Source organism: Neophocaena asiaeorientalis, unplaced genomic scaffold (genome assembly GCF_003031525.2).
Source record: "Neophocaena asiaeorientalis asiaeorientalis breed wild unplaced genomic scaffold, Neophocaena_asiaeorientalis_V1.1 scaffold23, whole genome shotgun sequence".
NCBI classification, from domain to species: Eukaryota; Metazoa; Chordata; class Mammalia; order Artiodactyla; family Phocoenidae; genus Neophocaena; species Neophocaena asiaeorientalis.
The window spans coordinates 2,689,705-2,703,321 of NW_020175047.1; the positions used below are offsets into that span (position 1 = coordinate 2,689,705).

The window sequence follows — 13,617 nt, forward strand, 5'->3', positions numbered from 1 at the left end:
CTTTTTCCCATTATTAGTCCATGATGCCACAAATCCCACTGATTCACACTGAGCATTTATAGATCTAACTGCTTCATTTGTGCAAATGCTCTCTGAAGTTTGCACGAAGAATGGAGTCATTAGCTCAAATCTCAGATGTGGTTTAGTCAATGTGCCCCATGCCACAACAACCATACCTACTTAATTCACTGTTTCACTCCACGTGGTGCTATTCCTGGAAAGAGCCATGTGGATACCATCTGCTCCATTTTGCAAAGCCACTGAAGAGCTATAATCTTAGCAGTCCCGTTGTATTTTCCAGATTTAGGGCACCAGAATTCTGAGCAAGCTGTCAAATCTTGCTCAAAGCCGGTTCATCAGGCTGAGGTGGGGCCTGTTTCTTCTGTGGTACCTGGATCAGGGCCTTGCACACAGTGGGTGATCAATCAGTGATTGCTGTTTAGTTTCCTTCTCTCATCTCCTTTACTTCCGTCAGGCCAGGACTCTCACTACCCAAGCATACGCCTTGCTTATGCCTACTATAAGGTCACTGTTTACATTTCTTCCTTCTCGCACATCCTGAACCAATCATGGTCCCCTCTCTTATCTTCCTAACCAAGCTCCCTCCATCCAGCAAGGACAATCTAAAGCCCCAGACTCTCCATGAAAGCTTCCTCAATCCTCACTGCAGGCCTCAATCTGTCCATCCTGCCCCTCTCAAATTTTAAAACATGCATTATTTGTACTAATTCAGTTCACATTAAATTATAAATATAAAGGAAAAGAAATTACATGAAAGCACCAAGTTCTGCCATTCTTAATGAACGTTTCTTTCTGTTCTTACACGTATGTTGATGGCTAAGTGGTTCATGTGTGACATTTGCATCTCCTTGATGAAACCGTAGTCATTGTGAGGGCAGGGCCCTCATCCTACTTCATTTCTTCACCAGCCACTTCCACCAACACTCCTAACCGTGCTTGGCACACAGTATACTCCAAAGATGTTTGTTAATGGGTTTTTAAACCTTTGGAACTAGAACCACAGCAACAAGAGAGAAGATTCATGAGAAACCTGTGAGGCAACAGATTAGACGAAATGGGTAGAAAGGGGTAATTGCACGCTGCCCTCTGGTGACAAGCTGTTGTATCACACTGCCTGGTGCTATTGATAGCATCTGGAGCTACCATGCACTACAGACCATGCTACTCGGAACCATGGCATGTAAGTTAGGGAAAGTTATAAACAGAAAGATTCTTCAGTGTCTACCATATGCTGTTCCTTTACACGCATTCTTTTCTACTTCTCATTACAAGCCTATGAGTTGCATGCTCTAATTATGCTCATTATACAGATAAGGAGAGTGAGGCATGAACCTGTAACAAAACTTGCCCAAGGTCACTAGACTAAAAGTTAGAGGAGCCAAGGCTCACTCTTTTTGACTCCAAATCCATATTTCTGTGGTATCACCACCCTGTGTGGAGCGAGGAGATGTTCCTTGCTCTAATTTACTACCCCGCTGTACATTTCAGAAGTTGGAGAGGTGAGAGGAAGCCTGGGATCTGGTGAAAAAGCTAAGGACTCAAAGATTGTCAAAAAAGTAAAACGACATCCTCAGAATTTCTTAAACTTCTCAGATGAGCGTGAAGATATATCCCAAAAGATCCACCCCAAACTGGACATTTATTTGACACATCACGTTCAGTAACTCACAGTGAAAAGGCAATTCACTGAGCCTCCCAATTTATTTTTATATTTGAGAAATAAAGAGTGAGACGGATGACCTCTAAGAGTCTATGTCTCATCAAGGATCTGATTTCACTCATCATAAATTTGGACCTGCTGGGAAATACTGGAAAGAAGGCAGGGATGCTATACAAGTCTTCTTTCTGGACGGTGATGATCTCTGCTTTTATCATGCAGATACAGAAAGTCAGAAGACATGACATTAAGACAGGCATGCAGAAAAAAAGACAAAAGTCGAGTTGGGAAAAGATCAATAATATAAAGTGGCTTCTAATGAACTGGATAAAGGATGAGGTTCTGCTTTCCTAGACAAGGCACCTCAAAAATCCACTTATGATCATTTTTATAATCTGTATTTTGTATGATCATGTTTAGAGCCTGTATTCTGGTTTTCTTGTGAATAAGTTACTTTTCTGGCCATAAGACCATGCAATTAGTGGCAAAATATTCTCTTCCATATTAAAGAGACAAAAAGATTTGAAGTGAAACAGAGAATTATCACCAAGCTCTTTCTTCCATTCTTGCCTTTCTCCATGTTCGATAAGCCTTAACTCCAGGAAAAGTTTCTTAACATCTAAGGTCTGCTTGATTTTTTTCCCCTACCAATCATAATTCGATACTAGATAATATGCTCAAAGTTTAAAACGTAACAGCCATGGAGAAAGTCTTAAAATATTTCATATCCAGAATGTTTTTCTGGGGTGTGTATGAGAGGAAATGTAAGGGAGAGAGATGAAAAGGAGGTGTGAGTTTGGTTTACTATTTCATCATTAGTAAGAGATAATGTTCTTATGTTCATGTTAGGCCTGGAAGGTGTTTCAATACCTGCTTTTAAACGATGGCACTTGGGCTGGGTTGTGGAAAAAACAGAGTAGACAACATTTTAGATCAATTTCCCTTATTTTAAATGCTGAAAACATCTATACGTCTATTAATCTCCCTTCTATCCACTTTTTCTTCAAAATTAATGTCTTATTTGAAATCATTTTCAATGAGGAAAAACATGGGGGAGAGAATAGATAAAAAGGAGAAGTGAATGTGGACCAGAAGAATAGAGGTTGGCTAAATACTGCCAGCATTTGCTGGTGCCAAAGGATATATTTTGCAGATGTGTTTGTATACTGTCATTGACTAGGCAATGAACTCTTTGTTTCACAGCCAAGAGCCTACAAATCTCTAGGTCCAAAAATGCCACCCAGTTCCTAGCCCTGCAGCTGCCTTAGCTCCCCAGAGTGGCAATATCTATGTTACTTTGGGTTTCTCAGTTTTCCAGTGGCTTTCTTACCTTTTGTTATTCTGCAAGCAAGGGTTCTGTTCGCCAGTTTACCTCCTCCTGGGCCTAGGATAATGCTACAATTGTGCCTATCAGAGGAAAGATGAAGGGATAGTATCTGTTGCTGTGGGCTAGAGGAAAGAGGGTAGCAGTGAGAGAGAAGAATGAAATGAAGAGAAGGAAGGCAGAGAGGAGGTTGTTCTCTGGTACATGGGGACTCTGTCACAAGTTGGAGAGTGAAATGATGGCTCCCAGGCTGACTCCCCTCTGTTCTCTCAGACCACTTTGTCCACTGGAATTATAAACTCAGATACTTCGGAACCTTCATTCGTTTTATAAAGGATTTCCCCAACCAAGTGGAAAGGAGATGATGACTTCCTTATGAATATAATGTTTCTAACCTTACATCTCATGACCCCCCTCCTTGCCCATTTTAACTTGACAAACATCATTTGCATGTTATGCTTTTATGTTATAGGAAGAGCACCTCCCAGCCCTATACTTAGAGTCAGAAGATAAGCCATCTAGGGACGGCTGAACCATTGCAGACCTTGATCAGGTCACTTAACTCCCTAAATTATTTCTAAGGCTACATTCAACTACTAATAAGAATTGGATGATTCCTGATTTTAATACTAACCTAATTTTTAATATCATAAAAGCAGTAATAAAAAGAGTTTAGGATTTGGGTCATCTAAGATTTAAGACATTTCTTCTTACTTTTATGATGGTCTTAGTCAAATAATTTAGCCTTTCTGAAATTTCTGTTCATGTTCAAGTGGAGGTTATAAATTATTATTTGGTCAACCTAATGTGCTTCTTCAAGAAGCAGATGGGATAATATATAAAAACCGTATGCAAAACAAACAAACAAAACACTCTGTACAATTTGTAAAAGGATACATTTGGGCTAATTATTAAAAATCAGCAACATTAATAATGGCAATCCTTACTGGTCACTTTCTTTGCTTAGCTGTTTTGCTAAGGGTTTAACTCACATTATGTCATTTAAACCACAAACAAACCTAAAAGTATCTGTATAATATCTAATTTTACAGAGGATGAAAGTGAGGTACAGAGAAGTTAAGCATTTACCCAAGATAGCAAGCGGTAGAGCCAGGATTCAGACCTAGATTTTTTTAAGCTAAAACTCTGAATCTGAGCAAAAGTGCAGTAGATTGAGACTCTAGCCCTACTAGACCACTACTAGGGTTACTACTTAACCACCTCTGACCCCAGCCACTTCAATTTTTTGAACTTCAATTTTCTTATGAACAATATGGGATATTAAAACCTGTCTAGCTTACCTTACAAAGTTGTAATGAGAGAGAATCTAGTTTACGCTGCTTTGAAAATTGCAATAAGGTAAAAAAAGATAAAGAAAATATAAGGTAGTAGTAATAGTGCAGTGGGAGGTCTCAGCAGCAGCAAAAGTAAAAACATTAGTACAGTATATTTTCTGGTGTCTACACAAGATAAACATTAGAAACTCCATTGTTCTTAGGCATGTTCCTGCTAAATAACAATATCTAAACGAAGCTTAAAAGAGTTCTACTTTTCTAGTATTAGCTTATTAAAGGTTTTGAGGGTTTGATATGTGTGTGTTTTAATTTTGTTTTGTTACTTGTAGGAGGACTACTATTATTAACTCCGAGCAACTGTCTATTTTTCCGTCCTGTAACAAATATGTTTGGGGCCCTATTTTTGTAATTTCTGGAGTAGGTGAGGAAAGTGGGAGAAGCAGGGGATGGGCTTACTCTGTTGTACCATAACATATATCTGCACTAATACCCCATTTTGATGAGTCAACACAAACATTTTACAATGAGCGATACTGATGCAAAGATGAAGCCATCCTGCACTGGGCGTTAATTTTTCACGGACTCCAGATACCTATGCACAGAAATCACAAGACCAGCAGTCAAAGAAATGCAAACTGCACAAGAGAGGAAGATAAGAAGATGGCAAGTTTTGTCTTTTGTTCAAAAACAAAAGTGACAATTTCATTCCATTTTACCACAAATCTGCAAATGTTCATTCAGATCCAGGCTGCTGCAATTATCCAGGTCACTTCAGATACGGTTCTTTCCTTCCCCTTTAGGTTGAACATCTCTATAGATTATGTGTCACCTTTATTCCTTTACTAATAGAAATTCCATTAATAGCCTTGTTCATATTCTTTGGAAGGAAATAGACTAAAAACTGGGGTATTACTAGACAGAAGTGCAAAGTAAGGCTAAGAGGAATGAAATAGAAAAAGGCATCTGGCATGATTGAGGAGGATGAGTCAAGTAATATTTAGAATCCAGAAAGGACAAAACACACTTGGAACACCATGAACTAGGACTGAAACTCATCATTGAACAAATCCTATTTAGAGCTGACCTGAGCTTACGATGGTTCAAATTTGACATTCAGGGGCTGGGGGCAGGGTCTGTGGAAGGGATGGTTGAGCTGAGGAGACAGGTTTCGAGGATGTATTTGAGACAAGAAGAATTATTTCCTCATTATCATCTCACCGCTGCCTAAGTTCTTACATTTTAAGTATTAATCAGCCCATACAGATTTGTTTAGGAAACATCATATTTAAGGCACTGTACTTGGGGCTGCAGAATCTAGGAAGAGGAAACACATGGTTTTGCTCTGCAAAGAGTTTACAGTGTCCTGTGGAAACGAGAGAAATCCCCCAAATGCTTCTAATACAAAGCAGAGAAACATCACAAGAGAAACAGGGCAAAGTACCACGGTGGGTGTGAAGGAGAAAGGCAGGTGGGATTAGGGTCAGAAGGCCTGGTTTCTCTCCTGGTCTTAGCATCTATATGATTTTAAACAAGGTACTGATCCTCTAAAATGGAGACAATAATATTGGGGCCATTTCATATTGGTACTGCGATGATTAAAGGAGAAAGTATAGACTAAAGCCATGTGGAAGTAGGTTTCCTACTCTTATTAGTTTTCTTCAAGGAGTGTTAATCAGGGTTGAAATAATGAGGGAGAAGGCATATCATTTGGTTACATAGTATGAGGTAAGTCTCACGGAAGGGGATGTGAGTTAAGTCTTGAAGGATGGAACTTCACCTTGAAGCTTAATGTACTCTGTCGATTTGCTCACCTTTTCTCCAGCTGTTGTTCTGCCCTTTCGTGTAGGGATGGATCCTGTCCCTGGACCACTAGCCACTAACCAGTCCCTGCTGTAAAGAAGGTTCTCTGGTTGCAGGGAACAGAAAGCCACTTGCACTAGTTTAGGCAAAATGTGAACGTATCTGGTTAAAAGGGGAAGAAGCTCAGCAGTCAGGCACTTGATAGATAGGAACTAAGAACTGGGAGTTCTGAGGGACCCAGGAAGCCACAGTCCAGCCTCTCCCAACCTCTCTCCATTTCTGGCAGACTCATCTCTCTCATTATCCTTCTTTGGGACCACTTGGTTTCTTATTTTCTTTTCTCTTTCTACATTTGTTTCATTCTCTCATATTTGTGCACAAGCTTTTCCTGCTTCTCCATGTATATTTCCTCAGTTCCGGGCATAGACAGGTGTTAACCTGTGGGCGGAGATTTTCTTCTAAGTCTCCATAAGTATTCAGTTCTTCCTTTCTGATTGACCTACAGGGTCTTTACCTTAAATAAATGACCCAACTCTCATCCTTGCTGTTCCCGACATTCCTTCCGAATGCTCAAAGAGGAAGATCAGGACTTGAGGAAAGTTGATAAATATCCCTCACTCCATACTGTTCTTTCAGGCCTAAGTGCCTTCGCACATACTGTTGCAGCCTCCTTCATGTGATAAACCACTACTTTAAAACCATCCAAAGACTTCTCTCCTCTTTCCAGTCTTCCTTGGTCATCTTTCCTCTCCATTCCAAGCAGATGGATCACTCCCACCTGGCTGCATTTACTGTGGTTTGTATATCCCTTGATTACTGCTTTTAGCATGCTGTGCTGCAGGTGTTTTGGTTTCAGTGGTTTTCTCCTTATTCTAGTGAACCTGTTAAGAAGATGGGCTCTGGAGCCAGATAACTAGTTTCAAGGCCTGGCCTTTCCATTTATTAGCTATGGGATCATGAGGAAGTTACTTAACCTCTGTAAACTTTGTAAAATGGAAATGAGAGTGCCCACATCAGAGAGTTGTTGACAGAACTGAGTGAAATAATATGGGAAGGGTTTAGAACAGTACGTGACACACAATAGGTGCTCAATAAATACTATCACTTTTATATTAAAGTACCAAGTCCAGCATGTGTCAGACAGGATGTACTAACTGTTTGCTAAGGAAATTAACAAGTGTTTTAAGACTACAAAATATTTGGGAAAGAATAATTATTTGTTTTGTTTGTAGTGGCTTTGCAAAATATCTACAGTTGCTGTACTATTCTGATAACAGATATATATACGTGTATGTATACGTGCAATATTAAGTTACAATTGTGAGAAATGCTATGAAGAACTTTCACAGGATAGGATTCAAGTGTGCAGTACAGATGTATATGTAACTATTCATTTAATGTTTGTCTCATCCATTTGAATGTAAACGCCCTCAGGGTAGGGTTTGAACTTGTGCTATTTATTGCTATATGCCTAGGCATATTACACAGTTTCTGATACATAAAAAGTATCTGATAAATATTGGTTAAGTGAATGATCAGATGGAAAACGAACCACGATTACACCGTTAGTAAGTACCTTTACTATTCCTTTCTACTTGGAATGCCCTCTTCCACCATCATGACTACATATCAAAATTCTATTTGATCTTCACAACTCAGCTGAGATAGCCTTCCACGAAGCCTGGCACCCCTTTTCTTAACTCCTATGGTAATTCATGGGTACTTAAGGGACTCAACACTTTTTATCTGGTGTTAGAGTGATTTGTGTGTCCATTTGAAAATTCCCGGTGGGCAGAATTCCATGTAAGTATCCTCAGGGATTCTCCTGATTTATTCATTTTAGTATTTGAACCAATGCTTGGCAAGCTGCATGAACCTCACATTAGACCAAATCCAAACATGATGACCACCAGCGTAGGGAAAATCAACTTTGTTCATGGCAACAAAAGACAGTAAGGTACCATTTGGGCAAGGGGTAATGCATCTCTATTCCAAAGTGATGGTGTCACAAAGAAGTTGAAGTGTACCTTCAGGTCCTTATCCTGTGCCTAGGACCATGCCTAGAACATAGTAGGGGCTCAATAAAATCTGAGTGAAGTGAACGAACTAATAAGTGAATAGAAACACAGGCAAGTCTCTATGAAAATAACTACTAAATATGGGACAGTTTTTTACAAGCATATCCGCTCATTTGAGTGATAAAACAGCAAAGCCTTTGATTTGCTGATATACAAAGATACTGACTATCTAGAAGGATGCTCTTACAGCTCCATTGATGGAACTAATTTTTAGGACTTCATGAGAGAGCTTTTTCTTAGTCATTCATTCAATAAATATTTAGGTTACGTTGGCCGGCACTTATGCTAAAGATGTGGGAAATTCTGCATTGCTGTTTTATACTCAAGGCTCTTGGGTCAAGAAGATGAACCTGCCTGAGAATCCAGATTTGATCTCCACCTCATCATTACAGGGCATGATCTGTTATGTGAAATCAAATACTGAAACTTCGAGAGTCTATAATTTGTCTTCCTTCTTTCTACAGACTGTTTTGGGCAGTACATTATCCAGGTAACAGCTGCTTTAAGTTTCCCCTCTCCAGTGTATATTTTAGGCTGTATGTGGAGGTTCTCTGGGGAAGACTGTATTATAGCTTGAGATTTTATGTCAGGTTTATTATTAGTACACGGAACTGCACTGACTGGAAAACCACTTGTGATCTATGGCTTATTGCACACGTGAGAGATGGTCCAGACCATCTAGGTGGCTCTGTATTCTAATGATGTGTTAGTAATCCTCACTCACAGGAGATGCACAGACAGCTTGTGAAGTTTTCAGGTCAGTGTTTCTAAGATCAGCTACATCAGTGTATGTCTACACTTCCTACATACTATTCATTTCCAAGTACTTTATTTTAAAAGATAACCAGGTCTATTCTAAAGGAGGCAACTGACTGAGTCAATATAGTTTTTCATTTCCTTAACGTGCTTAAGGCATCATTGTAAAGATGTGTGTTTTAAGGATTTATTTGGATATCCTAAATAATGAAGGGCATCATTAGCCAAGAACGCCACATATTCATGTATGTGTATGTGTGTGTGTGTGTGTATGAAGTACATTATCACTGGGCTTAAAAAGTACATAAAATATGGAATAAATGAAGTCCTTTTCCTGAGCTCTAAATTATATATTCTAACAATGAAATAAACTGAGGCTCAATTTAAACAGAATTATTCTCAACTGATAGTAATATTTTAATAATGTCTATGTTTTCTAAAAGCAGTCCTTGTAAAATTATGATGACATAATGATACATTTAATGCAAGACCTGGAAGAAATTTGAGGAGAGTTGAGAGACTGGCAAGTTCCTGATACCTGCTGGAAAAAGATTTAGAGCAGTCAAAATGAAGTAAACCTGAATAAAACTTGAATACGTCTATGTGAATGCAACCACATATTCATGTATGTGTATGTGTGTGTGTGTGTGTGTGTATGAAGTACATATAACTGGGCTTAAAAAGTACATAAAATATGGAATAAATGAAGTCCTTTTCCTGAGCTCTAAATTATATATTCTAACAATGAAATAAACTGAGGCTCAATTTAAACAGAATTATTCTCAACTGATAGTAATATTTTAATAATGTCTATGTTTTCTAAAAGCAGTCCTTGTAAAATTATGATGACATAATGATACATTTAATGCAAGACCTGGAAGAAATTTGAGGAGAGTTGAGAGACTGGCAAGTTCCTGATACCTGCTGGAAAAAGATTTAGAGCAGTCAAAATGAAGTAAACCTGAATAAAACTTGAATACGTCTATGTGAATGCCTGCAGTATGGGGAAACAGACACGAGAATAGAAGAAGAGTAGCCCATGGACTATGGGAATTGAATCCAAGGCTACTTTTTCCCATAAAGGTCTATCTCCTGCACTAACACACTACCACTCCCACCATCACCCCATGGCAATGCTTTAGTCAAGGTTTATTGTTATCTCCAGATGTATCTGAATAGAAATAATTTTATGAGGTCAGTATAGACAAAGCTGGTGATGAAAACTGCCACGTAGTAACTAGAAATGCTGGAACTGGAGACTCTCATTAGTTGATTTCATTCATTCCTCACATGTTCACCAAGCACTCTTTGTTTTGCCAAACACTGTTAGACCCTAGGAATAGATGCTGCCTATATTCAAAGAGTTCGAGACAGGAAAATAAGAAAAGAAACAAATATCAGTTCCTTTCTCCAACCTACTTTCCTTTCCTCCTTAGCTCCAAGAAGTTACAATATAATTAGAGAGACAGAAAAGAAAACACTTACAATAAAATATGTTGGGTGATAAATCAGTGGTGCATGCAAGGAACCGAGATAGAAGAAAATAATTCTGCCTAGCCAGAGAAAGCTCTACGAAGGAGGAGACACATGAGCTTCACAAGGGGTATCATAATCTTCTTGTTAAAACAAAGGAGGAAGAGTTTAATAAAGATAGGAGAAGCAAACTATACACAGCAGATTGCAGTTCAGAGTAGAATAATTATAACTTAATCTGATTTAGAAAGCTTCCCACCATTAGTGTTTTAAATCCTTGCAAAAATTTATGTTTTATGTCTTCAACAATTAAGATCAACTTACAGAGATCCAATTAGAGAATAGTATTCAATGAGAAGAACTTTAAACATAGTACAGTCTTTGAAACAGGTGAGTCCCCAGTTACAGACAAAAATATGGCATCTGACTTGAGCCACTTGAAAATAACTTGAATTTCAAAGAAGATTGAATCCAACTATTTCTATGTCAGAAATAATGTTTTTCTTAAGGAATTCCAAATAATTTTTTGCAGGTCTTAATTTTTAAGAGTGTTCTCTTATTTCTAATAGATTATCTCCATCCTTCAAAACAGATCTATTTAAAGAAGCAAATATTTTTATATTCTTCTTCCAAGTCCCGTTTACCCCACCTCAGCCTATCAAATGTAGCCAGCCTGGTTCTTCTAGCTGGACAATTATAAGCACAAATATTATATCTGCAATGGAAAACACAATGGCACTGACTCAATTAATTGATTTTATATATCTATGCACTTTTTTTTTTTTTTTACAAATTTCTAAGCCATTTTTACAAATCTCTAAGTAGTAATGTTACTACTAAAGGAACAATCGCTTTTCAGAAGAGGTTTTATGGTAGATTTTACTTGGATAAGCAAAGAATCGAAACGTAAGAACTAACTTTTGGCTTCCTGATCTATGTATCAAACCCACTGCAAAAGATATTCAAGCCATTCTAAGTACTTTGGGGGAACCAACCAGGAAACATACACTGTAAGCTGTTTCAAATATTAATATGAAGAATATCAATCTTGTGCCCTTTCTTTAGTACATGTTACTATTAGAACCTACTATCTTCAGTGGGATAAGTTTGCTTGGACCGCTGTTTACTCTTTCTCACTGATCAATATTTGACCATATTAATAATTCAGATTTCACACAGAGCAAAAAGAGACATGTTTATCCCAAACAAGAACTACAGAGAAGATACCACATCTTTAAATACATAGAATACATGCCATTTATCTATAGCTATAAAGGAAAAAATAGGAGAAAAAGAAAAGAATCCCTAGGAAAATAAAAGGAAATTTTCCTTACCGGTATAAATGCATGTTGCATAGCTTGTTCACATTGTTTTAAGGAAGCAATAGTATCCCACAGAAGCTGATAATTTTCAGCCCGGGAAGCACTTTGCCGCTGCATGGCGAAAGCTAGTAACACTCAAACTGAGCTCAAAGAACCCAGTTGAAGGAGGAAAAAAAAACCCTGCAGATCTGTTACATAAACTTCTTAATTAGATCTGCTACACAAACTGCTATCTTAAGACTTAAAAAAAAAAATGTTAATCAGAACATTTCTTTTGGGGGATAACTGGGCATGACTTGAACAGAGACAGATGTTTTCATTGGGAAGGATTTTCGTTCCCACACTTGTGAAAAGCAATCCCATCAGTGTTCCCCTGTCTTTACATGGGTCTGGTGAAACTGCACATACCATAAGTGTGTGGGGGGAAAGAAGTAGGAGGGAGAGAGATGTAAAAAAATATTTCCACCAGAAGATCTGGGTGGCAGGCCATGGAGGTAGAATTTGAGCAGCTTGTGAAAAGTAGTAAAATTGAAGGGGTGGGTTACATATGCACATATATGTACATAGGCAGGTGTGTACACTTGTCGGCTCTGTGTGAAACACATGCGTTCTCACAGTGTCATTTAATATATCCAACTCGCCTCTCAGTTTAGTTATGATCTAGATGTGATATATTTTCCATCTAGAGAGTATTACTGCCTTTATTAACTACAGTTATTTATCTGGGATTATTTCTAAAGACTAGCCAGAAAGTTCGTGAGCATAAAATGCAGTCAAATATTTATATTAAAATTTAAGAGTAATTAGAAGGTCTTTCTCTTGTCTTATATATTAGGTAAGAGTCACATTTATTTCTTCTTCCAGGTAGAATTTACATAAATAATGCCAGGAGAATTGAACCTTCACATATTCTTGGGAACTGAGAGTGGGCTACACATAATTGGAACGTGTTAATCCCAGAGAAATTGCTTGCACACTTTAACAAAAAAGGTATACGCACTAAATAAAATCTGAACAACAGAATATAGCAACACATTCTGAGTGTTCCTTAACTTAAGCCTACAAGGTAAGGCTCTACTAACCTCCTCCCTCCCCCACAGACTCTGTGGGATCCTCGAGGCAGGTGGTAATGCACCTTGTAAGGTGCTTGAAGTTCCAAAGGAATCTATGCTCTCAGGGCTAGTTACACAGCCAACAATGGGGATATTTATTCAAGTATTTCTAGAGGTAAGGGGTAAACTGAGGGCAACACACAGCATAATGAATAAATTGTGCTTTTAATTGACCTAGAAAATCCAAGGAGTGTAAAACAAGGTACAAACTGTAGGAAACAGTGTGATAACATAAATGAAGGATTTTTGCTGTATTATTTTTAGAAGAGCTTCATGATTTGGGTTACCTAGTTTTTCTGCATTTGTACCCTGGTGATGGTGGATTAGTTCATACTAATGACTTGGTGGTGTGAAAGTCTCAAAGGCAAAGTTTTCCCCTTGTCTCAATTACTTTTCAATTTGGAATTGAAGGAACTGCAAGTAGAATTGATCTTTCAAAATTTCTACCTGGGCTAATTTGTAAGGAGATTGTTTTTCCTTAATATTTCATGAGTACACACCATGAGGTTATTGCCATTAGACAGTTCATTTTTCCATATCAATTCAACCAACCTCCTCTTTTTCTCATTCATGGTGTTCTGTTCAGCTCACACCCACAGTCCCTCCTCTGCCTTCATTCCTGCCCTTATACTCTTCTATCTGCCCCAGTCACATGCTTCTCCCTCATGCACTGTCAACCAGCCAGCCCACAACTCCCAGAAAATATTCCTTCATTAGTAGATGTTCCATATTTATCAAACAGCAGGAAAATAAAAGTTGCTTTCTAAGTTATCCTCCAA

General features: G+C 38.2%; 1 protein-coding gene across 2 annotated transcripts in view; it reads right to left on the reverse strand.

Moving 5' to 3' along the window:
- DLG2 (discs large MAGUK scaffold protein 2) overlaps positions 1–13,617 on the reverse strand; it is a 783,758-nt gene that overhangs the window by 736,640 nt on the left and 33,501 nt on the right. The window contains exon 1 of one of the 2 annotated variants that reach the window (XM_024763575.1): positions 11,739–11,843. The exons of the other annotated variant lie outside the window; for it this stretch is intronic. Within the exon in view, the coding sequence (XP_024619343.1) occupies positions 11,739–11,843 (105 nt within the window). Of the gene's footprint in view, positions 1–11,738; positions 11,844–13,617 lie in introns of those variants that run through there. 2 annotated transcript variants of the gene reach the window in all.